Source organism: Notamacropus eugenii, chromosome 4, assembly GCF_028372415.1.
Source record: "Notamacropus eugenii isolate mMacEug1 chromosome 4, mMacEug1.pri_v2, whole genome shotgun sequence".
Taxonomy (NCBI): Eukaryota; Metazoa; Chordata; class Mammalia; order Diprotodontia; family Macropodidae; genus Notamacropus; species Notamacropus eugenii.
Window position 1 is genome coordinate 462253836 of NC_092875.1, and position 23627 is coordinate 462277462.

The 23627-nt window shown below is 40.0% G+C and overlaps 1 protein-coding gene across 1 annotated transcript in view; it reads left to right on the forward strand.

The window, feature by feature from the left end:
- The first annotated feature begins 1890 nt into the window (after positions 1–1890).
- The window catches only part of ACOT12 (acyl-CoA thioesterase 12), a 67027-nt gene continuing 45290 nt past the window's right edge, over positions 1891–23627 (forward strand). Inside the window, 5 exon segments of the mRNA XM_072606249.1 lie at positions 1891–2089; positions 2092–2340; positions 9723–9792; positions 20254–20314; positions 22827–22928. Of these exon segments, the coding sequence (XP_072462350.1) occupies positions 2038–2089; positions 2092–2340; positions 9723–9792; positions 20254–20314; positions 22827–22928 (534 nt within the window). The 5' untranslated portion in view covers positions 1891–2037.

A 23627-nucleotide genomic window follows, 5' to 3' on the forward strand; every position in this document is an offset into this window, starting at 1 on the left:
GAAACAGGCAAACAGGATTAAATAATTCGCCCAAGGTCACTAGCTTCACACAGTGTCTGAGGTCAGATGTGAACTCTGGTCCTACTGACTCCAGGTCACTCTATCTGCTGCGCAGCCTAGCTGGCCCCACACAGGTCTTCAAAATCCTGAAGGTATCCATCATGTCCTCCTGTTAATAGAAGCATGCTTTGTGTAAATTATGCAGACTTCTGTGTCAAAGAACCTGAGTTCAAATCCCAATTCTGCTGCCCACTAATTGTGTCCTTAGGCAAGGGATGAACTGGGGGGGGGGGGGGCAGGGGGTAGTTTATTTGCTAAATGAAAGGGTTACATTTATAACTCCTATGATCCTGGTCCTAAGTCCTCTCCTTTCTAGGCTTACATCCTCAGTTCCTTCACCTTTTCTATATATGACCTAATTTCAAGTCCCTTACCATTTTGATCTCCCTCTTCCAAGTGTGTTCATAGAATCAAACCTGATATTTCAGGTGTGGTTGGACTGTTGTATTCTGGGAGTGTTGTTTGGCACGTTTGTTGGCCAGTCATTTTTCAGTCATGTCTGACTCATCCTGACTCCATTTAGGGTTTTCTTGGCAAAGATAATGGAGTGGTTTGCCATTTCCTTCTCCAGCACATTTTACAGATGAGGAAACTGAGGCAAATGGGGTTAAGTGACTTTCCCAGAGTCACACAGCTAGGAAGTGTCTGAGGCTAGATTTGAACTCAGGAAGTCTTCTTGATTCCAAGTCCCACACTTTATCCATTGCACTTAGATGCCTTTCTGGCACATGGTAATTAAGCAATAGTAATACTGAATAATTAATACTTAAGTAATTAATACTTGAGTAATAATTAAATAATACTTAATTGATTATTCTGGACACTGTGCTTCTAATAATGCAGCCTAAAGTCACATTAGTTTTTTGTTTGCCTTCCTGATGCCTTTGCTTTTACATGATAGCAATTTCCCAGCATACCTCTCCCCCAACTTAACCCTCCTTTGTATCAAAGAAAAACAATTATATTTTTTAAAAAGAATTAATACAGCATTTATTAAGCATATACCAGCATATGCAACATTTTGCACCCATTGTCCACTAACTTTCTTGGAGAAAGATGTATTTATTATCAGTTTCCCAGGAATGAAACTGGATGTTGACATTAGTCAGAATTCAACTGCTTTTCCATGCCGTGTGTATGTACACGTTGTTGTCTTTAATAGCTAATACTACCTAATGTTTCGTAGCTCTTTTTAAAAGGTTTGCAAAGCACTGTTTGCAAGTCATATGATGATTACAACAACCCCATGACGTAGATAGGTGTATAATCCTCATTTTACGGGCAAAGAAACTGAAACTGAAAGGGGAGGTGGTCTGCCCAGGACTGCCCAGCTACTGAGTGTGGGAGGCAACATTGGGAGCTCAGGTCTTCTCCCACCGATCTGTCTCACCCTGGATCCATTGACCACTAGCTGTCCCAATACATACCATTTACTCAGTAGGTTGTTCCTAAGGTGGAGTTCAGGGGTGGGGCGCCTGCTGCCTCAAGGCGACATGTGGCCTTCTAGGTCTTTGGGTTGTGGCTCTTTGAGTCCAAGTTTTACAGAACAAATCTTCTTATTAAGGGGATTTGTTCTGTGAAGTTTGTATTCAGTCAAAGGGCCGCACTTGAGAACCTAGAGGGCCACAATGTGACCTTGAGGGGACGCAGGTTCCCCGTCCCTGGTCTAGTTCCTTCACTCTGCATCAGTTAAATAGAAAGAGTTCATTCAGTTGCCCCCCGCCCCGCCAGACCTAGAACTGGCATGTCTTTAACTGCTTGTGACTGATTCTTCTCTCCAGGGACTGGTCACTGGCACCTACCCCGCCTTGTCCTCTGCGGAGGGGGCAAAATAGGCAAGCCCTAAACCTACAGCTGCTCACGTGTGGAAGGTCAGAGAAGGGAGGGAGAGGGGTCAAATGGCCGCTGACCTTGGTGCTCCAGGCCCTGCCCTTGGCCAGAAAGAGGCGGGTGTTGCAGGACCCGGGCACGGGGTGGATGATCCCTGCCAGCACCCGCACGTGCCAACTGCCCTTTGAAACCATGGGTGCAGTCAGTCTGCGCTGCTCTGGGCATTTAGGCAGACGACAGCGGGACGGCCCGCGAGACAGCCTGCCTGCCAGCTGTGGGGCAGCCCGCGGGAGCGCAGCATGGAACCCCCAGACTCCCAGAAGAGGCCGCTGGGCGGCGCAGCCGAGGTCCAGATGTGCCAAGCCATCTTCCCTTCCCACGCTAACCACCGTGGGGAGCTGAGCGCCGGCCAGCTGCTTAAGTGGATTGACACCACCGCCTGCCTGGCAGGTAAGACGGGGCACAGGGGGCACTGCCGCCGCCGCGGAGCTGGTGGAAGTGAAGGGGCTGATACAGTCTGGCATTTACCTGGCTCTGGAGGGCAGTACAGAAAGTTAAGCTGCCTTTACACACCTCCCACTACTCACTATCTGCCTCAAATGCCCTTCCTCTGGCGTGGTCATTCAATCTCCCAAAGACTGAAAGAAACGTAGGCGAAAGAAGCCTGCCCCCCATCCCCAGCCCTGGCCGTGACCTCCTGGTGCCCAGCTCTGCCCAGAATTTGATTTCAGTAACTGTCGAGCTGTTCCCTGCAGCCAGTAACTGTCATAAAAATCCAAATGAGAAAGATGTATTTATACAAAATGCTCAGAAAATGCAAATATTTGGCGAAATTTCACATCAGACATTGAAGTGCTTCAATTTGGAGGCAACCGATTACTCTAGACTGATAGCAGCACCCAAACCAGGGATAAAGGGGTACTCTTAAATAATACTGTTTATAAGCATTTATTACAGAAAATTATATTGGAAGCAGTTAGATATTTATTTTGTGATAAATAAAAGCCTATGTAGTATATGTCATATTAAATATTCAAGGACTAAAAGGGCAGTAGCACTTTGCCAGACTTTCAAGATCTTTCATCGTCTTGCTCCATCCTGCCTCTCCCATCATTCCTTAATATTTCCAGGTGGCATTCTATTTCAGCCAGGTTTCCTCACTACCTCCTACAGAGTTGTTCACTAATGGGAGAGCACACTAATGCTTTGTCCAGGCAAAATGCAGACTTTATTAATTGGCTAAATCACTTCTCCTCCCTCTCCATTAGTTTCCTTATCTGTACAATGAGGGGATTGGGCTGAATCACCCCTAAAGTGCCTTCCAGTTCTAACATTCTATGATTCTTAGCGATTCTCAGGTCATAGAGTTCACTGGAAAACTTGGAAAGTAGACAAATTGACTTTCCCAACCCCTAGCTTCTTTTTTAAATACTTAGTCTCTCTCCCATATCCCAAAGCCCTCACCTACAGCCCCAAAGGCAAATACATGACTGAATGTATCTTAGGATGCTACTGCAGAATTGAAAAATTATCCAGTCTTCATTTTACAAATGAAGAGACTGAAGGCGAGAGAGATCAAGTAATTTTCCCAAGGTCACACATCTAGTTAGTGAAGTGAGAAGAGAATCTCATGTACAATCTGCTATTTTTGCCAAACCACAGCAGATGTGAGCTATGAGTTCTAGTTTTCTAATGTCGTGTGGGTTTTTTGTGCCCATTCTACAGATGAATAAGCTAAATCTCTAGGAGGTAAAGTGATACATCTAGGATTATATAGAAACAGATTCAGAATTCAATGTCACATGTAGAGAGGCATCAGGATAAAGTCACATGACCTTGAGATGACCCCCAGTTCTGTCACTGTCAGCTATATCCTATCTATGATGCAACTACACATTAGAGTGCCAGATCGGAGTCAGGAAAACTCGAGTTCAAATCCAGCCTCATAACCTTACTAGCTGTTTGACCCTTCACAAATCACTTAGTCTCTCTTTGCCTCAGTTTCCTCATCTGTAAAATTGGGATGATAATCTTTGTATTATCAACTTCATGGGTTGCTTTTACAGAGAGTGTGTTGGAAGGCTTCTAGAGTCAAAGGCAAGGTTCAAAAATTACCACCCTATATTTGATAACTGCACCCCCAGTGGGACTATGGCTCTGCTTGGGACCTTCCCCACAACATGTTATGGTTATTTAGGTCCCTACAGCAAGGAGACACCAGAAAGTTAGTCTGGTTAATTTCTGATCCCATTTCTAAGTGACCTATCAACAAGACACTTGTCTATCTTTATGCAAAAAGCTAGGCTTATTTTTAAGGGCTTATTTTTTTCTCTGGGTCACCACAGTGATATAATTGAAAAACAAAGTGAAGGAAGGGTTTTGCCATCAATGCAACTGTCCCCCATGCAACTGCCCCCCAAAATCATTTATCGTTTTGTTGGATTTCCCACACTGGGAGACTCAGGATCTAAAAGAATCCAAGTCTTAGCCAACAATTCTACTCATTAATAGTAGTTATAAGAAAAAGAGGAGATTGTCGAGGTGCAGTAAAAAGAACACTGGCTCAGTCAGAGGACCTGGAGTCAAATCTTACTTCTGCTGGGCATGTCACTTAATCTTGATCTCAGTTTCCATATATGTAAAATGAGGAGGTTGGATGTGATGACCTTGGAAGTCCCTTCCAATTCTAGATCTGTGACCAAAAGAGAGCTCCATGATGGCATGCCTTCAGGAGAGCAAGGATAATACTCACATCATAGCCTAAATTATGAGATAACATCTCTTTTTTTTAGTTGTTTTCAGTCATATCTGACTCTTCATGACCCCATTTGAGATTTACTTGGCAAAGATACTAGAGAGATTTATGGTTTCCTTCTCTAGCTCAATTTATAGATGAGGAAACTGAGCAAACAAGGTTAAGTGACTTACCCAGGGTCACACAGCTAATAAGTGTCTGAGGCTGGATTTGAACTGAGGGCTTCCTGACTCTATCCATTGCACCACCTAGTTGTCATTTGGAGTCTTATACTGTGCCTGTACAAACTTAAGCTTAATAAATGTTGACTTGAATTATTATTTAGCACTTGCAACTGTTATGTAAGGTTTTGAAGGTAGTACATGTATTTTTTGTGTGCCCATTCTACAGATGAATAAGCTAAGTCTCAGGGAGGGAAAGTGATACATCCAGGATTATATAGTAACAGACAGTAACAGATCCAGAATTCAAATCTACGTCTTCTGCCTGAGGGTTGGCTCTCTTTCCATGGCACCACATTGCCTCTTTTGTGTTCATGGCCAGGGGACATGATTTCACACAACAGAATATCCACACATGAGGAAAGGAGGGATACTCTATGACAGGGGACCAAATGATGGCAGAGGAAGAGCTGTTCTATGAGCCAGAGCTCTCTCCCACCCAGCACTTCTGCACTCTAGAGCACAATAGTAACTGATGTTCATAATGAGGGCCCCAAGGCACTGTGAGATCCCAAATTGTCTTCTAAATCATTAAAGGATGATTAATATGTTCAACTTAGCTTTAGTGTTAACCACCTCCCTTCTGTGAGAGGCATCAGCATTCTTCTAGCCTCCCAGGTTGTAAACCTTGGGGCCATCTTTGACTTCTTTCATCCTCTGTGTCTCATCTACAGCTTCACCCCTTCCTGTCCAGTCTCCCAGTCAACACTCTAAACCTTAGCACTTACAGTACAGTGGGAAATGGCACCAGATTTTGAGTTAGAAATTCAAATCTCACTTCTGCCATTTGTCATTGGGTGACTTTGACCATCTCACTTAATAGCTTTGTGTTTTTGTAGCTGTAAAATGAAAGAGTTGGGCTATGATAATATCCAAGATTTTTCTTAATTGCTGAATCACGATGGCAAAAACCTCACAATTGGTAACAGCAACAGTCTTCTTTTTTTAAATAATATTTTACTTTTTCCAATTACATGTAAAGACAATTTTTAACATTCATTTTTATATAAAATTTTGAGTTTAAAATTTCTCCCCCTCTCCCTTTCCCTAAGATGGTAAGCAGTTTTATATAGGTTATATATCTGCAATCATGTACAGCATATTTCCATAATAGGAGTAAGAATTTAAAACAGTATGCTTCAATCTGCATTCAGAATCCATCAGTTCTTTCTCTGGACATGGATAGCGTTTTCCATCACGAGTCCTTTGGAACTGTCTTGGATCATTGTATTTCTGGGAAGAGCTAAGTCATTCATAGTTGATTGTTGCACAATGTTACTGTTACTATGTACGATGTTCTAGTTCTGCTCATTTCACTTTGCAACAATTTATGTAAATCTTTTCAGGTTTTTTCTGAAATCCACTTGCTTGTCATTTCTTAAAGCATAGGAACACTTATTACAATCACATACTGCAACTTGTTCAGCTATTCCCACCCCCTCCTCAATTTCTAATTCTTTGCCACCACATGAAGAGCTGCTGTAAATATTTTTATATATGTAGGTCCTTTTCCCTTTTTTTATAGCATAGGTCTTCTAACTATTATCCTTGGCTTTCCTCTTTCTTTCTTTCTCTCTCTCTCTCCAATCTTTCCTCTCTCCAATACTTCTCTATTGTTTGAGAACTAATATTCCTTAAATACTGTTTTCATCATGCTATGCCCCAGGTATCTATAAAGGTTCCTTCTTACCTAGCACTCTGCAGACTTCCAAGGTTCCATCCTACCTCTCCCATAATTTCTTAATATTTCTAGGTGGCATTCTATTTCAGCCAGGTTTCCTCACTGTTTCCTAAGTCATCGAGCACCAAATATGTACCAGGCACCGTGCTAAACCGTGGGGATACAAATACAAGTTTGTTTTCAAGGAACTAGCATTTTAGTGGGAGAAAAAACATGCAAAAACCAAGACAGACGGGGAATATATTGGGAATGATCTCGGGGGAAGGCTTTAAGATTAAGATTAAGCTGAGACATGAAGAAAGCCTGGAGGTGGAAATGAGGAGGGAGAGAGTTCCATACTCTCTCATTCAAAGTGAAAATTCTCAGAATTAGGAAATAGAGTGCCTTGTTTGGGAAACAGCAAATAACTCAATGTCACTGGATCACAGAATATGTGGAGAACAATAAGGTATGAGGAAATTGGAAAGACTGGAAGTGGCCAGGTTATGAAGGTATTTAAAAGCTAAACAGGAATTTATATTTGATACTGGTGGTAATAGGGAGCCATTGGAGTTCATTGAGTATCAAGGGATAAAAGGGTCAGACCTATGCTTTAGGGTGATCTGTTTGACAGCTGAGTGAAGGATAGTTTGAAGTGGAGTAAGACATCAGGCAGGGAAACCAACCAGCAGGCTACTGTAATTATATGGGCACGAGATGTTATGAAGGTAGTAACCACAAGTTGCCAGGTTTTGGCAGTAGATTGAATATGAAGGGTGAGAGAGACTGAGGAGTTGCTGATGAGACCCTGGTCACGAGTCTGAGTGGCTAGTATTGATCTCAACAGCAATGTGGAAGGTGGGAAAAGGGCAGGGTATCTAGGATTTCAGTGTTGTTGGACCTGGTGAGTTTAAGACGTATATGAAACATCTGTTTCAAGATATCCAATAAGAGATATTTGGAGATGTAAGCCAGGTGGTCTGGCCAGAGGTTAGGGATGGATAAATTCATCTGAGAATCATCTGCATAGATTTGATCATTGAATCCCTGGGAATTGATGAGGATACTAAATAATACAGCATAGAGGAAAACGGGTACTGGGTCCAGTAATTTCCCATAGTTTATGAAGTGGTAGAGATTGGTCCTTGCAAGCTCCTCCTTAACTATATAGATTTTTCCTGCCCTATTTGGCTGGTGGCCTGTTTGTAGCCCCAGCCTGCACATACACAGACATAAGCAGGTCAGTAACACTGGATACTCTTTTAAGTTTTAAGCAGCAGTATGCCAGGAATGTTTTTCCTCTCATTTTCACTGGAGTTGGCCCCACTGATAAATATAAAGGTGGAAAGAAAGGAACCCTTTTTAAAAGAATACAAAAGCAATATAATTCATTGTTTCTTTCTCAGCTCATTAGTTGATATGGGAGAAAGAGCCAAAATTCATATGAAAAATTCAGTTTTTGAACTAAAAAGTGAATCCATTCAGTCTGTTTGCAATTTTATGTTCTAGTCCCTTAAACAAAATTTGCTTTTATATATATGTAGTTAAGGCAGAAAATCCTTACCAAAGGGGACCCTTGATCTTTTGCTATAAAGGACCCTAGGAGATATAAAAGGACAACCCTCAAAATACAACAGTGTTGAACCAATGCAGCCCAGTAACCAGGATACTCACTCCTCTCTTCTGTTTTCCCTTGGAACCTTATTAATGTAAAAGATAGTTGAATTGCATTAAAATCCTACCCTGAGGCTTCAGCATGGTCTGGTTGTGACTATGGATTCTCAAAGGTCACCTCATTGATGGGCAAGGCACAGCTAGTCCTGCTAAGCTAGAAAGCTTTATGGATTAGTCTATGTACCTGTCATCCAAGGACCAACCACGTTAAGTGCAGAGGTACCAGATAATAAATTGTTTTGGCCACTGACATTCATTAAACTGTCCATGAAGGCATGGAGGAAGCTCTCGCAGGAGTGAAATCACAAGACCTTACAAGAAGGTACATGAATATTTAGTTTGCGCATGCTAACATACGAACAAGGTCTCACTGACTACTCACTGTGTACTTAGTACCAAGTTCTCCAGAACCGAGAAGACTCTCTCTGACTAAGGTTTTAAGATACATTGTTGCAAAGTGGATAAAGTCCTGGGCTGGGACTTGATTAGTTTACATCTCACCTTCAACATACACTAGCTGTGTGACTATGAGCACATCTGAGAGCCTCAGTTTCCCTATCCATAAAGAAGGACAATAACACCTGTAGTATACAAGGTCATTGTGATTAAAGAAATGTGTATATGAAACATATATATTTATATACACATATACGTGTGTATATATGACATACATGTTTTGTATATACAATTATTTTCATGTTGCCCCACTATGAGAAGCAGTTCCTTGAGAGCAGAGACTGTATTTGCCTCCTTTTGTATCTCTGGCACTTAACATAGCACCTGGCACAGTCAGTTCTTAATAAATGTTTGTTGACTGTCTTCTATTGTTATGTGATCAGGGTCTACTAAGTTACTGGATGATGATGAGGGGTAAGGAAGGGGGGAGGTATTAGAGAAAGCAAGGAAGGGTAGTTTCCCTGAAATTAAATAAAGGTGATTGACAGGAAGTAGACTTCTTTGTTTCACTGATACAAGGAACTCTCAGATAAAGAGGCTGTTTCTACCAGTGTAGATTTGCACCTTCTCAGCAATCCATACTCAGAGAATTGCCTGCAGTCCTTAGAGGTTGAATGCATCACCCAGGATCACATGAGCCACTATACATAAGCGTCAGGGTTTGAACCCAGGCCTTCCTGGATCTGAAGCCAGTTCTGCACCCACTACACCGAATGGCTTCTCAAAAGTGATAGAATTTATGTTGGTTGATAGAACTTATAAAATCGGCACTGACAATAAAAATTTCCATTTATGCAGGTTGATGAGCTGTATACTTGTGTTAATGCAGAAACCAGCATTTGTATAAATTTAGAACTTTCCAACACAATAGCAGAGGTACCATGCAGTCTATACATAACTCACAGACCAACAGAACAGCTGCCGGCAGTCCAGAAATGTGCCCAAAGAGGTATCATGACTGATGAGAAGCGACCAGCCAGAATGAATTCATTTTAGTTTTTATTTGTTTTCTCATGCTGAAATACATCAGATATGACAATCTCTTCTTTTGTCTGTTGATTTGAAGCTGAAAAACATGCTGGAGTCTCCTGTGTAACAGCATCCGTGGATGACATACAGTTTGAAGAGACAGCCAGGTAAGGGATATGATGTGATGCTGCTAATGCTCCTTCCTGGTTTTCAGTGATTTATTCCAGAAGTATGCTACCAGGTAGTGCTTCACCTTCATCACCTGAAGGCAGCAGTCAAGTCATTGGCATAGTCAATTACACAGGGCTTCATTTAAACGGTTTTAAAAACTCAGTACCCACTGAAAAGCTTAGTTCTTACTTGCAATATAAAGCCAAGTTCCTAATTACATTTCTTTGATGAAAAATATCTCCAAGCATTTGTGAATACATTTTGGTAGTATATAACTGACTGCTTCAGGATTGATTTCCTTTAATAAAAATAATTAATGATAATAAGCAAACCCTCTCTAATTGTATATTTCATTATAAAACTGTTGGGTAAACACTAAAGACTCTGAGTAGTGAAATTTAACAAAAGGCAGACAGAGGCAATTCTCTTACTGAGATAGCCTTGATTAACAGGGGCCTCCAATCTGGTTGGAGGGAGGGGGGTGGGGGGGAGAATCTCATGGCTAGCCTCGTTTTGTGCCAAAGACCCTGAGCAAAGGCCAGTGGTCTCATAGACTTAAGTGTGTCTTTCTTCTGATTGGCCTGACAGGACATCATTTGGCCCTCCCCAGGCAAACATAAGGCAACCCTGATTGGTGGACATTTTAATGAGGAGGTGGGCTAATAGTTCTCAGTTCTGAAGCTATTACTTCACCCTTAGGAGCTAGGGCTAATCCTCAGGATCTATCTGCCAGGGTTGAAAAGGGAGCTGGGCCTTCAGATGCGGCTCATCCCATTTCTCTCTGACACCCAAGGAATACTACTTGCTCCATGAAAGACAGCTGCCTCCAGCCATCTTGATTAGAAAAAAATAAGCCATTTCAGTCAGGTTTTGGCTGGCTTTTTCTCCCCACCTCCTTTTTTTTTTTTTTTTAGACCAACTCTCTTCAACTTTGATGAAAGGCAAGGGCACAAGAATCATCCCCCTACCAGAGTGGGTGCCTGAACTCTAGCTGGCTTCTGCTTAAGTCAGAAGCAAAAAGCCAGAGTCCTTATGGAGGTAGATGCCTTGGGGGCTGGGAGTAATGACATTCCTCAGCCAATTCAGCCTGGGAGGAGTCTCTTTTGAGCTAGGCTAAAAGATGGGAGTGGGGGGGAGAGATTTTCCAGGAAAGGGTATATTATACATTAATATTAAAAATAAAATGATACTGCATAATATTAATTTTCCTCAGTAGAGATGGAAAGGTTTTTTTCCATATAATTTCTAAGTGAGAAAGGGCCTCAGAGGTCAACTTTGACTCAGGCATCTCATTTTCCATTTTGAAAAGCTGAAGTTCAAAGAACTTGTGACTGCAGTCAAGTTAAAGAGCTACTAAGAAGTATTGGAACCCAAGAACTCAGACTTTAAATTCAGTATTCATTCAACTTCTCTAAAACAATCAATCAGTGAATATTTATTAAGTGCTAGAGAAACAAATTCATTTAGGGTTTTATAATAGTTTTTAAACCAAGGAGTCATAGCAAAAAGTTTGATGGTTGAGTCAAATGAATTGATTTAGCAGATTTCCAATACAGTATGGAAATACTTAAATACATTATATATATAACATACATATATACATAGTTCAGCCTACTCCTTTGTCTCCTACCCTTCCACAAGCATGTGTTAGACTCACAGAATCTCAGGAATTGGAAAGAACCCAGGAAGTCACCTCCCTAATCCAATCCAGTCCTCAACAGAAATTCCCTTTCCAACATACTTGGTTTTAAGACCTTTAGTAATGGAGAACTAACTACTTCCCACTACACTTTTGAAAAGCTGCTACCCAGAGTCAAGGTTTTCAGCCAACTCCTCTTGGGTCAGCTGTCTCTGATTTACCTCTTCTCTCTTAGGCCCTTTTGCTCTGATTAAAATGATACTTTCAACTCTTTCTAAGGGGATACAGAAACAGTAAGTTTTTAAAAATTAGAAAGTCTTTTAAGACTTTAAAATTTTTTATATTTATATATATAAAATATTATATATTACAATATGTTAATATGCATTTTATAATAGATATTAATATATTTAATATAAATTTATTCAACTGTTTTTAATATATTGTCAATAACTATCTTCCAAACAGCATGCCTTTCACCTACTTTTTTTTTTAACAGTAGTCAATAATGGTTTGATTATTATCTTGCCAGGAGGTCTCTAGAGGAGCTTTCCGGGGATCTGGGCTGTTGCACAATTTTTTCAATGACCTAGACATAAGGGGATATAGCGTGCTTATCAGACTTAGAGATGACACAAAGCTTGGAGCGATAGCCAACGAGTCAGATGCCAGGGTCAAGATCCAAAAATATTTTGATGTGCTAGAACATTGAGCTTGTTTGAATAAGATTAAATTGAATAGGGATACATTCAAAACTTTCCCCTTGGCTTCAAGAGAAAAACGTCACAGTTCCAAGATGGGAGAGGCATGGCTAGATAGCAATTGTCCTGACAAATATCTACCATGTTGTGGGCTAGGACACAAGTGGAACTTGGGAGGTTTGAGTAGAACACTGCACTACCAACCACCAATTGCTGTTGCCAATTTATGATCAGAGTGAACCTGGGTGGCTTGATTGGGGACCAGGTGTGGACCCTTTGGGCAAGGAGAATATGTAAACAATTTTTATCTGAGAGCTCCTGAGACTCCAGGGAACCATTTTGTTGGCTGCTTTTGGTTTTTATTTTCCTAGACTGATTTTACCACCTTGTGAATTGCCTTTTACTTGGAATTGGGGAATGGGGTTGGGGATGAGGATTGGGTGGGAATGTTTGAATATGTTTTTATAATAGGAATATTTTTTACACAATCTCCATAATCCATCATGCTAGATGTAGGACCATGATTGCAGTGGGCACTTTAGTGGATTATAAATGATATTATAAATAGAAGTGAGATCAGGGAAGTGGTAATTCTGCTGTACTCTGCCATGATCAGACCATACTTCAAATATGCCATTTAGCCTATCATGCTTTAGAAAAGACAATGGTAAACTAAAGGGCATCTGGAGGAAAACAGCCAGGAGATCTTTTAGGGATTGGTTGAAGGAAGTAGGAGTACAGAAAAGCTGGGGGAAGGTTCAGTGGGTGTATTCAAGCATTTGAAGGCCCTGACCAATAGAAAAGAGATTAGATGTTTTCTGTTTGACAAAGTGCAGAACTAAGAGTGATAGGTGGAAGTTATCATAGTGCAAGATTTAGACTTGGTGTAAAAAACAAAAAAGAATTCCTAACAATCAGAGCTATCCAGAAGCAGACCAGGCTTCCTCAGAGGTAAGAGCATGTTCCTTTCATCCTGCAAAGGTTGGAGGATGACTTGGTAGATATGTTGTAGAGGAAATCCTTGTTCAGGCAGCTAGCTGGTACAATGGATGGAGTGCTAGGCTGGAGTCATGAAGACCTGAGTTCAAATTCAGCCTTAGACACGTATTAGCTGTGTGACTCTGGGCAAGTCACTTAACCTCTGTCTGCTTGTTTCCTCAAGTATATAATAAGAAAGAGAAATTCCATTCAAAAAAACTACAGAGTATACATAATATTTATGAATTTACCTACCAAGGCACACAGAGAATCTATATAAATGCAACTACAAAACATCCTTTACAGAAAAATAAAACAGACTCAGATTGTTGAAGAGATTGATCATGGTTGGGCTAGCCCAATATAGTAAAAAAGACTGCTCTGTCCTTTTAAGGTATTCCCAGATGAGGAAACTCCCTCTACCAATGCAAGTCAGCACCCTTTTCTTGTAATGTATAATCTTGGGAAGTTACCTGGAGGCAATGAAAGATTAAGTAACTTACCATGGGTCACACAGCCAGAAGTAAGACTTAAATTCAGGTCTTCCTGGATCCAAGACCAGTTCTTTATCAACAATAGACAATACTACCTAAATTAATTTACTTATTAAGTGCCATAGCACAGTTATTTTATGGAGCAAGAAAAATAAAATACAAAAATTCATTTGTAGCAACAAATGGTCAAGAATCTCAAGAGAAATCATGAAAAGAGTAGGAAGGAAGGTGGCCTGGTAGTACCAGCCATGTTACAAAACAGTAATCATCAAAGCTATTTGGTATTAGTTAAAAAATTAAAAGTTGAACAAAATTAAATATGTAACATACAGAAGATGAACATAGTAGTACATATCGTTGGATAAACAGATATACTGAGAAAGTAGATTCATTTAGGACTCCTAATCTGATCAGTATTAATCAATTTGCTATGATGGGGTAGTGATTATATGTTCTATATATTAAGCTTCAGAGCTGTGAGCTATAGATTGTAAGTTCGTTTGCTTAATCAAGGTATTTATTTATCTAGAGGCTCTCCACTCTTGTTTTTCCTTGCCATGGTGACCAAGCCCAATGTAACAGAGGTGATTCACCTACATGGAAAGTTCCCCAGTTTATTTTTGTATCTCTGCAGCATTCTCTCTTGTCCAGCATGAGCAGGTAACCATCTTATGAACACCTACTCAGTGGAAATATTCTTTGCTTCACCCAATTCATGACTCTGCTGAAAGACCATTTTTGCTTATCTTAACCTATGCATCATAAGTCAACATGAAAAGTAACCTGATACATTTTTTAAAATATTACAATTCAACATAATTCAACAGATGTGTGCTATGTGCCTACTGTGTTCAGAGCCACTTTGTTGCATGCACATAAGATACAAGTGATATATTAAATATTTGTCCAATTGCTAAATTCTAGTTAACTTTACTAACTCAACTATAGGTTCTAGAGTTTCCCCGAAGAGTTTTCCCAGGAAGGTGAAGTTGGCAGAAGATGAAGGGAAATAAAGTCAAGCAGAACAGTTAAAAATGTAGCAACCATGGAAAGTAACCAGATACATTTTAAAAAATATTGCGATTTACTATCATGCCAAAGACATGTAAGTGCCCAGGTGTTCGGAATGCTTCGTTGCCTGCACATACGACACAAAAATTGGGTGAGAAACAGTCCCTGTCCTCAAGGAGTTAAACATGTAGTAAGGATAGATAAAATATTGGGATTTTTTAAAACTTTCTTTTAATTTATGAAATAAAATGAGCATTTCCATAACAGTAAATTTTAAAAAGATGATTGCCTATGAAACTGCACATCTGTTAGGTACAACTCGTTATTCCTTTTCAATATATAATGAAGTTATCAAGTACATTTTTTCCTTTTTTTCTTCCCTCCCCCCAACCGTAGAGACAGCTACATTAGACAGAGATGTGTGTGCATGTGCGTGTGTGTATGTATGTGTGTGTTTGTGTGTGTGTGTAAAATCATTCTATACATCTATTTATCAGTTCTCTTTCTGCATGCAGATAGCATTTCCCTTCATAGGTCCTTTGTCGTTAATTTGGGTATTTACAATGGTCAAAATGACTTAATGGCTCAAAGTTGTTCTTGAAACAATCTTGCTGTTACTGTATACAATATTCTTTTGGTTCTGCCCATTTTGTTCTTTATAAAATAATGAGTTATATATATTATATTATAATGCTATGTTGTAATTATATCTATAAAATTATAAACTGGAATTTATAGCCATAAAGCCCATTATTACACAATAAACGCTTTGGAGAGTTACAAAGCTAAGGTAGGCTGTTGTCAGATATCCGCTGGGCCTTCCTGGCCCAGTGAATGGGATTTGAGTGGGGCTTTAAAGATGGGTGGAAATGTTGCAGGAGAAAAGAGAAATTAAGGGCATTTCATACACAATGAATAGCTTGAGAAAAGCACCAAAATACGAGAGTGCTTTGCATATGCCAAGGGCAGAGACATGTCTAGTTCTGCCAAAGTCTAGAATACATGGAAGGGAGTGATATGAAGTAATACTAGAAAGGTGAGGCAATGACATTGTAGAAGGCTTTGGATGCCAAGCAGAGGAATTTGAACTTGAGAACAGTGATGACGATGGTGATGATAATAATAACAAAAATAACCTAGCGTTAAGAAAGCACTTTACAGATATGACCTCATTTAATCCTCCCAACAACCCTGGAGAGGCAGACTGTGGAGATTTAAGCAGAATGGTATCAGGACCAGGTCTCTCTGTAAGAATGGCCTGTCACTAGGGTTGGACCACCCAAGAGGACAGTGAGAAATTTACTAACTTCTTCTGCATCTGAAGAACAAGTCCATCTTTGCTATGGAAACTGTTGCTTAACCCTTTCTATACTCACATAAGTGACATAAAACCACCCAAGGACAGAACCAATCCCAAAGTAGGACTGACAGACTTCCAGATTAAGATAGTAATTGATTTTTAACCCCTTCACTTCTAAATAGAATTTTCCTGTGTGCAGTAGCGTGAAATTACAAGCAATGAGTGATGCAACAGAGGGTTCACGTTGTGTTTCCTTGAGTCATTAATGATATTATAGTGACACAGAATTTCTGAGGCTGCGTTAAATGGTTTGTTTCTATTTTTGAGGGTCTGTGCTGCCTCTTTCACACGCCCAGACATTTTTCTTTTTCCATGAGAAATGTACCTGTTTGCAAGTAAGGAGTTTTAAAATGGGTGCCATATACCTTACTGAGGGGATGCCGTAGATTATTTTGTATCTTTTTCATTTCTAAATTCTGTTATTTTCACTCCAGTCATAACCTCATTAGTGATCTCTGTTTTTGCCATTTTGTGACATTTCATGTATGTGTTGCAGAATTCCTCTGGGGCTATTTAAAGCAAGGGTGAGGAATCTGTGTTCCATGAAAGGCCACTGACCTATGGGAAAAAAATCAATCTAGTGCCATTTACAAAAAATAGCTTAATTTGGCTTTTATTTTCCTCAGAGAAAAGTAAAATGTTCAACTCACTAGTCTCTTAAATTAAGAAAAGAAAATATAAAATTTTATTTAGTAAGTATCATAACTACTGAAAGTATATAGGGGAATGAATGAATGAGGCATTTTTTAAGCCCTTAGTGTGTACTATGCTGAGTGCTGAAGATACAAATAGAAAAGATAGCACCTGCTTGCAGGGAGCTCACATTCTATTGGCGAGACAATAAATATAGGTTTTAGCTGTAAGTCAGATGGAAAAGTCCCATGGTCCTTAGGGTGCAGTCACAAAGCAGATATGAAGGTCTCTTCTTTAATCTTATTACCATTGATAAACTGATATTAGTTTCTGATGTAGAAACATTTGTCAAAGCCAGAGACTTTGGTGGCAAGCACTTTCCTTGCTAAGTCTTTGGTAGCTGTGGCTACGGTCCCTGCAGGGGCAGTCACCAGGCAACATCTCCACAGGACTTGCTTGTCAAGATGATGGCTGAGGACACTGGCTAGAAGCTTTACTGTTCCCAAGGCTCTTAGATTCCCAAGGCTCTCTCTCTTAAGGTCTAAGAGGAGATGGTAGTCAAAGTGGTGATGGTAGCCTGCCCTGCCCAGCACTTTATGCCTCCTGACTCTCCCTCAGAATGCCTTGCTGCTTCAGCTAAGAGAGCCCATCTGCTCTGTGTGGCAATTGGTTGACAGTTGGTGGGGATGGCTGGAGCCTTCTCCACTGGAGTTGCTTTCCCAATTAATGACCATGAGGCCTAGGCTGGAAGAAGGCTTGATGGTCTGGGAAGTGTGGCCATTCTCAGGGTTCCTATGCTTATCTGACTTTTGGATGGATGGATGGATGGTTGAATATCCTCCACAAAAGTGTCATACTGGTGGCTCATGCTGGTATGGATATGACCTTTACTTATTAAAGAAAATTCCAGGAGAGGATAAACTCTGGCAGGTCTTACCCAGATAGAAAGATGTTAAGGACTGAACAATCAGTCAAGGTAATTCTGAAGAAGTTCATGACTAATTTAGTTACAGGTAGTAAATTATCAGTCAAAGAAGCTCTTGAAGACAATTTACTAAAAGAACTGCAATCTGTTTTTGTGGAAAGAGCCATCATCTTGAAGAAATTACATGTCCTAGAAATACTAAGCAAATATACATTCGCCCTAGGATTTATTTTTATAATTTTGTTTTTAAATAAAATCTTGTTATCTTATTCTCATTTGCTTGTGAGAGCATAACCTCCTTGAGGGCCTGAACCTGTGTCACATTTTAAGGTAGAGGCTCTGATCAACTGATTCTTCCCCCTCTCATGGCTAGAAAACTTCCACCTTCCACTACCTAGATTCCTGAGTTTTAGAACCAAAGTTTATCAAAGTGAAAATGATCTGCCCCTTCTGTGTGTGTGTGTGTACTCTCCTCCCTAATTAGCTCAACACTGTCCTGCCCTAGGCCTTCTCCTCTGCCCTAGTCTTCTAACACACCCTCAGGAATACATGGTTTATTCAATGAAGGTCAGAGGTTGATGATACAGGCTGAGATAGAGAGTGACATAGCAGGAGACAGTGAGTGAGGAAAAAGAAAAAATAAAGGGAGAGATATGAAAGAGAAAAACACTTTCTATATGGAGTTTTTTTTTTGTTTTCAGTTTTCAACATTCACTTCCGTAAGTTTTAAATATTCTTTGCCTCCCTCCCCAAGACCATGTGCCATGTGATATAGGCTGCACATATATATTCTTCTTAAACATATTTTCACATTACTCATGTTGTATACAAGAGTGGGAGGAACGAGAAAGGAAAAATGAAACAAAACAAAGAAAGCTAAATAGTCTGCTTTGATCTGCGTTCAGGTTCCATATTTCTTCTCTGGGTGTGGATGGCACTGTCCATGATGAGTCTTTTGGAGTTGTCTTAGACCCTTGCATTGCTGAGAAGAGCTGTCTATTAAAGTCAGTCATTGCACACTGTGGCTGTTACTGTGTACAATGTTTTCCCAGTTCTGCTCACTTCACTCCGCATCAGTTCATATAAGTCTTTCCAGGTTTCTCTGAAGCCCACCTGCTCATCATTTCTTATAGCACAATAGTTTTCCATTTCATTCATATACCACAACTTGTCCAGCCATTCCCCACTTGATAGGCATCTGTAATGCCAAATAAAATAGGATTTTTTGCTATTCTTCTGGGTTGAGTTTTAGCCAATCAAGTGCCTTTCAGTGAGTCTTGACTTTGATTGAATCAAGTCTTTGACTGGAAACAGCATATATCTTGTATTGCTTGGAGGGAAAGAGTAGAGAGAGAAGCAGAGCTGAGAGAAGCAAGCCTGAGTGAGCTAGGGGAATTTGCTTGTGGTGATGTTCTGTCTGTTAATCTGTGTTAATTCCTCAGGCAGCATCCCCTCAATTTCCAGTTCTTGGCCACAACAAAAAGAGCTGTTATAAATATTTTTGTACATGGGAGTCCTTTTTCCATTTTTATTATGTCTTTGGGATACAGCCCTAGAACTGGTATTGCTGAGTCAAAGGGCATGCACATTTTTGTAGCCCTTTGGGCATAGTTCCTGCTTGCTCTCTAGAATGGTTGGATCAGTTCACAATTCCATCAACAATGTCCCAATTGGCCCACATCCTCTCCAACACTTATCATTTTCCAGTTTTTCATGTTAGCCAACCTGATAGGTATGATGTGGTACCTAAGATCTGTTTTGATTTGTATTTCTCTAATCAATAGTGATTTAGAACATTTTTTCATATGACTATAGATATCTTTAATTTCTCCCTCTGAAAACTGCCTGTTTATATCCTTGGACCATTTATCAATTGGGGAGTGACTTGTATTCCTATACATTTGACTCAGTTCCCTATATATTTTAGAAATGAGGCCTTTATCAGAGACACTGGTTGTAAAAATACTTTCCTGCCCTCTTAATTATATAGAGTTTTAAAAATCTCATTTCACCATATAAGCTCCTTGAGGGAAGAAATTGTTGAATTTGTTTATTTCTCCCTAGTGCTTTGCATTGTGTCCGGACATAGTAGATGCTAAATAAATGCTTGTTGAACTGAATTCAATTAAATCTTATAGGATAAACAAAAGAAGTGAGAAAAAAAGGAGGCCTGGGAAAGACCTTAATTTATAAAGGCAAGACCAGCCTTTTAACTTTTGTCTTGCCACTGGACTTTGATGCCTGTAGAGGAGAGAGTGAGCCTGGTGACTGCACAGGTCTACCTCACTTAAATCCAATTCAGGCATGAGCCAGCATGTAACCTGAGTGGTGCCACTGAGGCTCTTCAAGGATGAAGGACAGACAACAGTAGCACAAACCAGACTCCAGTACCTCAGTCAGCAAATCGTCAAAACATAAGAGATATTTTTGAGCTAATTTTATACTCAGTAGCTCTCCACAGCCTTCCTCCTGAGGCTGAGGTAGCATTCTAGAAGATGGCTTGGGATGCTTCGGGTTAGGAGGAGGGGTGTGTTATGGTGGAATTAGGGCTTTTTTTTCTCTTGCTGTTGATCTTTATTTATCTTACATGGGCTAGGATCTCGCCATTCATAATGGAGCTGCTATGTAGCCCCCAAACTCTTTGCTGGATGTGTATAAACTTCAGATCTGACGTTAACCATACCTAGACAACTGAAGTTTGGCTTTTCCTCACTAGGGTTGGACAGATCATCAATATCAAGGCTAAAGTCATCAGAGCATTCAAAACCAGCATGGAGGTAAGAAGTTCTGTTATCTGATCAAGACAATTCCAAAGGACTCACTTCGAGAGAAAAGCAGATGAAGTCTGAATGCAGATTGAAGCATACTATTTTCACTTTCTTTGTTTTTCTCCTTTTTGTTTTGTTTCTTCTTTTACAGCATGACTAATGTAGAAATATGTTAAACATAGTTATATATATATATACAAAACCTATATCAGATTGCTTGCCATCTTAGGGATGGGGGAAAAGAATTTGAAACTCAAAATTTTATAAAAAATGAATGTTGAAAATTGTCTTTCCAGGTAATTGGGGAAAATAAAATACTACTTACGTTTTTTAAAAGTTCTATTGTTTCACTCTAGCCAGGTTCTTTTCATCTTACCACAATGAAGAGGAAGCATTAATAGGATCATATATCTTTATTATAATACATCTAATACTAATGCTTAGAAAACCAGAAGATAAACCTTCACTCATGGATGGGCAATCTCATGGATACTAATGAACCAGATCATCTTCATTTTATGTTGAAATCCTCCGTCTTTCATATACCAAGAAGTAAAAAGAAAGATATACACAGAGGGTAGAGGGACTCTCCCTTCTTTCCTGGGCTTCCTAGAAAGCAGGAGGATCTTGTTCTCTGCCTTCCTTAGTTTAACTCGAACTTGCTCTTCCTTTCCTTTCTTACTTTCCTTATGCAAACCAGAAGCCCTTGAATCTCTGGAAAGTAATTATTCAAAGGGTTTTTCTGTGGCGGTAGAGGGTTTAGTTTTACTGGACATTGCAACTGCAATATTCTATTGAGCATTCAAAGCTTCTGACAGTTCTTTTTAAAATAGCCCTAGTTGATGATTTTTGATACCTGTCATTTCATTGGTGTAGGGAACTACCTCCACTAACAAAGATAAATTGGCAACATTTCTGCAAAGTTACATAAGTTATACAACCTGTATATGTCAGTATGACCTGAATCCCCATCTTCCTAACTCCAAGATCAGTTCTCTCTCTACGATTGGGCAATGCCTCTTTGTCCTGGGTATGCTGATGTGGCCCCATTATTTGTGATATTTTGGGCAACCTTTGGTGCCTCCTTCACCCTTTGGGCCCATAAGCCTTGCAGGAACCAGTTGAGAAATAGCCAGATGGAGGTCGTGGTGGATTTGCATTGATCTAACTATGCCCTCTCACCTAGTTTCCATTGTTGCCATCAATTTATATTAGTGTGTCAATTGACCTTAGAATAAGACTAGACTAGTTAGCCATTTGAGAGGAAAGTCAGGGAAGTGAGGATCTTGACCTTTTCCCTAATGCCACTGGGGATTTGTTTTTAAATTTAATTAATGAGGTTTTTTGAGACTCACCCATACTGGAAGTTCATCAGCATTCACAGGCCTGATCCCACTATGGATCAGCATGAGAGCTTTAACCAGACCATTTCTGACCTGGTTTGACTTGCCTTCCTTGGACATTCTGTTAGCCCTGTGTTTCTCACAAAATTGGTGCTGGACTTGGTGCAAACTCATCGATCGACTTTAGCCCCCTCTCAATCAGTACTCCTGATTTCGAGAGATCCACTAGCTTCAGCACCTGGCCCCCAGTAACAGAGATTAGAGGCTTGTGCTATCACGTCCCACCTGTTTTTAGATAAATTCCTGTTCATCTTATTTTCTGATTTTATGTAGTTGTAAATAGCTCTCAAATGGCTCACTAGCTTAGTTCTGTTCCAAGGTAAATTGACACACAGATTTGGAAATGAGGTGAGAGGGCGCAGCGAGATCAATGCAACTTCACCACGACCTTGGTCTAGCTATTTCTCAACTGGGGTACTTTACTCTGTGTGTGTGTATTTCTTTTACTTCTTGGTGTATGAAAGATAGATGATTGCAACATAACAGATTTCTGGTTGATTGGGGGTTCTGGTTAGTTGGATTTTTATTAATCAAAGGTTTTAGAGTATAATTAGTATTAATGAGTCCAATGACTTGAAAAGACTAGATTGCTGATTGGTTTGGCGTATGATGATGATGATGCAAAATGAATGTCCATCATTTGTAGCTAATGAAAATGAACATTCACTCAACAGTGAGCCCTGTTCTCCCACAATTCTGCAGACATGTAAGGTTGGGCATCCAGGGTTGCGAAGAGGGCAATTCCTGTTAACTAGAACCCAGCCATGTTTCTGCCCTCACCTTTGTCCAGTTTATGCCTGAGGGGTTAAGTTTCTCCATCCTTCAGACCCAGAAAGATTCCATCCCTGTATGCCATAGCTCCCTGGGAAGTGTCTTGCCCTTCTGCTTCCAGTGCCTCACAAGGTAAAGCAAGAGAAGCAGCCTACAAGTGATTTAGAGAAGTAACTTTGCATATTCATCAGGGTGAACTATGCGCAGGACATTTTAGAAGATGAAGCTGAGAAGAATGGCTGGTTTGTTTTTTGAATGCTTCAGTCTAATACTGAATATAGTCAGTGCTTAATAAATGTTTATTGATTGATCGATAGGCACTAAAGCTCTCTTTCTTTTCATTTTAGATCGGCATTAAAGTCATAGTGCAAGACACAGTTACCAGAATTCAGAAACTCATTAGTGTGGCATTTTCTACGTTTGTGGCTAGACCAGTTGGAGGAGAAAAGGTAAATTATCTCACTCAAGAAAAATCTAGCATGTAACTCAAAGACATATTCACAAACTGAATTGGTATTATTAGTCTATCAGCATCCTACTAAGATATGTATCTTCATTATTTGGCAATTTTTCTTGGAAGTTATTCTGAAATGATTCTTAGCCAGTAGCATCTCTTTAGTCAGACAAAAAAATAGCACTTGGCAGTTTGTGGAAGAGGCAGGAAAAAAAGCCTTGTATTTTAAGGATCCGAAGGTCATACTAGGCTTTCAAAAATATTGCTTACTGGTTTGGTCATTTCTCGTGTCTCTATAACTCAAAACTGACTCTTTTTTAAAAAGTAAGAGCAGTTTAGTAAGCAGTTTCATGTCATGGTCCAATCATTTTTGATACCTTAAGAAAAAAAAACAGTCCAAGTTGCTGAGTTACTGAAGTTTAAAAATAAGCTCCTAGGCATGTACAGTAAATATTCCCATAAAAGAAGCACATGGACCTAATGTGCCTTTGCTGCAGGAGAGCCGGGTGGTTGGCATCGTGCTGCTCAGGAGGGAGCCTCATCTTTTGGCTTCTGGGGATACAAATTTCTACTTCCTTGGCTTTCCATTTTTATGGTCAGGTGGGATATAGTCATACGGTAAAGCCACTTAAATACTGCCTTTTAAAAGTGTTAATTTTTTTTCTATTTCCTATTTAAATCTTATCCTGTAAAG